General features: G+C 40.1%; 1 protein-coding gene across 1 annotated transcript in view; it reads right to left on the bottom strand.

The window, feature by feature from the left end:
- LOC107690838 (exocyst complex component 4-like) overlaps positions 1 to 3,511 on the bottom strand; it is a 126,440-nt gene that overhangs the window by 24,575 nt on the left and 98,354 nt on the right. The window contains exon 12 of the mRNA XM_016489262.1: positions 1,410 to 1,546. Coding sequence (XP_016344748.1) covers positions 1,410 to 1,546 — 137 coding nt within the window. The remainder of the gene's footprint in view (positions 1 to 1,409; positions 1,547 to 3,511) is intronic.

Below are 3,511 nucleotides of genomic sequence, written 5' to 3'. Positions count from 1 at the left end.
GCCCTGGAGGTAAGCAGATAAACATCAAATTTTCATTTTTGGGTGAACTATCCCTTTAATGTACACTGCAATAGCTAAAAATACTATTAAATATATTTTCACACATTTAAATGTTCATTATCTAATGATTCACTAAGTACTATATAATGATGTTGTTAATGACTTGTAAATGGAAGTTATCATAAAGTGTGATGAAACACTGCATAAAAAGCTAAAATAAGAACAAACTCTATGATTGGCTCAGGGATTGGACAAGTTCCATTTCACTTCACGTCTCAAAAAGTGCCAAAATATGAAAATGAACCGTAAGTTCAGATAAATGTCTTCAGTATTGCATAAGCGGATGTGCACTGGATGACAGTTGAACAAGGTTCCACAGAAGAGTTTGGGTGATACAGAGAAGCAGACGAGAGCACAGATGAATGAACTGTTATTGTCTGCGATGTGTAGATTGATTAAACAGATCATGTAGAACGTAATGCAGAGCGTTTCACTCATCTTATGGATGAGAAAGAGGGAGATAACAAAAGAACGACAGAGAAGGAGACAAAGAGAGAGACAGATTGGTAGCATGTGATTATTGTGCAAGGAAATGGCTGCCTCTGCACTTTCTACCCATGATTGAGCTCAGTTCAGACCCCTGCTGACTTACACATATGTGAGCGGACACAGACAGACATACGCACACACACACACACTTCACTTAAACACATGAGCCGACCAATCATCCGATGTTTCTAATACCAAGGTTTTCGAAAATCCATGGACTCCCAGGGGATCTGTGAAGGTACTGCAGGGAGTAGACAGAATTTTCTTCATTTTAAAGACATTTCTAACTATTTTAATGAACATTAATTAATGATTTGAGGCATTATGTAATTTATAAATGTTAGTTAATGTTCTTAATAAAATTAATTAGCATTAGAGAGAAATGCTCCACCTGCCAGACTAATTCAAACTAATATTTTTGCACTATTCATTAAAAGAAACAGCTAATAAGAGTCATTCATTCATGAATCTGTCTACACCGGCCATGCTGTGTGTTTTTGATTCACTAATCAGAAATGCCTCATAAGAGTCATTCGTTCAGGAACCAGACAACACTGGTCGAGCTATATGTTTTTGATTCACCAAGAACCACTTCATAAGAGACATTCGTTCAAGAATGAGACTACACTGGTCATGCTGTATGTTTTTGATTCACTTCATAAGAGTCATTTGGTCACACATCGGACTGGCCACGATGTATGTTCTTTTTGCATGCAGCCCACCTGGACAATTCAACAATAAGACATTTATTGCTATTATACTGCAGTACATGTACTTTTTATTGAATCACATTAAATACAGACAACACACTCACATTCACACAGTTAAAAAAATAATTTAGTGTGTCACAGTATTATTACCTGTATGCAGCATTGCAGATCTCTTTGTACTCTTTGAGCTTGTCACAAACCATCTCCAGGAACTGGTTGGAGTACGCACTGAGGTCCAGCATCAGACTCATTAAATCCTGAATGGACTTCTCCACAACCACAGTGCTCTGAAAACACAAACAAACACACATTCAATATGATACACTCTGAAGTCAGGGCATCACCTCTATTTGTTTCTATGAATCAGATGATTGCTTTAGAGACTGTGAATGTCGCTGTTGTTAAGGTGCGGGGGAGGTTCTGGTCTGAGGTCAGGGTTGAGTTTAAGGATGACCAGTCCAGACGTCCTCTATAAAAGACCGTGATAGACTACAAAATACTGCAGTCTATCTGCTCAATTGCTCGCTTTTGAGCAAATACGTCAAATAGCCCGAAAAACAAACACAATCAAAACCCTCCATTCACCTGTCAGAGCCAGACAACTCTTTTGCCGTAGATGAAGCGCGATGATACAGAAACATATGACAATGGATATTATTTAAATATGTGTCAATGACATACCTACACTCATCCACATCCTTCAAGCACTTCCTCTTCCTCAACCCTTCCTACCATTTAACAGTTTCGCTTTGCCATCAAAGCTAATGACGAAAATAGCAGAATAAGTTTCCCCTTGAACAGAACAGGGGCCCGGGCACAAAAAAGGGCCACGTTTTAAACACTGTGAAGGGCCAAAACAAAAGAGCCATGAGTGTTAGCATAGCTACCAACATTTGGCTGTGTTTCTAATGCCAGCAGTGACTGACTGAAAGTGACAGCGAACGTTAGCACCGCATTGGCAACAGTGCTGCCTAGTGCACCGAATCATAACTTCCTTGTGGCATTGGCACAAACGTTCTGTTTAATTGGATTCAGCACTAACTCAATCCAACCACATTGTGATCCATCCTGCCCAGCAGGGGGCAGCGGCGAGTGCCCTGAGTATTTTGTTCTTATTAGCGCATTGCTGCACATTTGACGTACAATCTGCTAATACACATATCAATGCCTGCTGTTTGTGCCTCCTGCCTGTGCCCCGGGGGTGGAGAGCGAGGTAATGATCCGTGGCACTGCCCTGGCCCGTTGAGTTCTCTAGCAGTCAACTGCACCAGGGAACTGAGGGGGGTGGGGGAGAAACGACTCCGCAGGGTAACGCTAGCCTTCAAAGCTGTGCCCCTGGTCACACTGGAACAAGTCCATCAATGCCATAGGGTGTCCGATTATGTGTGTGTGAACGAGTGTCTGGAAAAAATTGGCATGGTTACTGGGAAATGAGCATAGAACATACATATCAGAATTTTTCAGCATTTTGATGGTAATCGATTATATATATATATCAAATATATATATCAAAATGGAGAAAAGTATGTATATATATATATTTAAACTGTATGTGCATATACAGTTCTGCTTGAAAGTTTGTGAACCCTTTAGAATTTTCTGTACATACATCTAACATAATTAGATTTTCACACAAATCCTGAAAGTAGACAAAGAGAATCCAACCAAACAAAGTAGACAAAAATATATACTTTGTCATTTATTTATTGAGAAAAATTATCCGGTTTTAAATATTTGTGAATCTTTGCTTTCAGTATCTGGTGTGACCCCCTTTTGCAGCAATAACTGCAAGTAACGTGTCTTGTAACTGCTGATCAGTCCTGCACAACGGCTTGTAGGAATTTTAGCCCATTCCTCAGTACAGAACCACTTCAACTCTGTGATGTTGGTGGGTTTCCTCCTATGAACTGCTTGCTTCAGGTCCTTCCACAAAATTTCAATTGGATTAAGGTCTGGAATTTGACTCAGTCATTCCAAAACATTAACTTTGTCCTCCTTTAATCATTCTTTGGTAGAATGACTTGTGTGCTTGGGGTCGTTGTCTTGCTGCATGACCCACTTTCTCTTGAGATTCAGTTCTCGGACAGATGTCCTGACATTTTCCTTCAGAATTTGCTGGTATAATTCAGAATTCATTGTTTCATCAATGATGGCAAGCCATCCTGGACCAGATGCAGCAAAAGAGGCCCAAACCATGATACTACCACCACCATGTTTCACAGATGGGATAAGGTTCTTATGCTGGAATGCAG

The sequence above is a fragment of the Sinocyclocheilus anshuiensis genome, unplaced genomic scaffold (assembly GCF_001515605.1).
Source record: "Sinocyclocheilus anshuiensis isolate Anshui unplaced genomic scaffold, SAMN03320099.WGS_v1.1 scaffold641, whole genome shotgun sequence".
Lineage (NCBI taxonomy): Eukaryota > Metazoa > Chordata > Actinopteri > Cypriniformes > Cyprinidae > Sinocyclocheilus > Sinocyclocheilus anshuiensis.
This window is presented reverse-complemented; position numbering and strand designations above follow the sequence as displayed.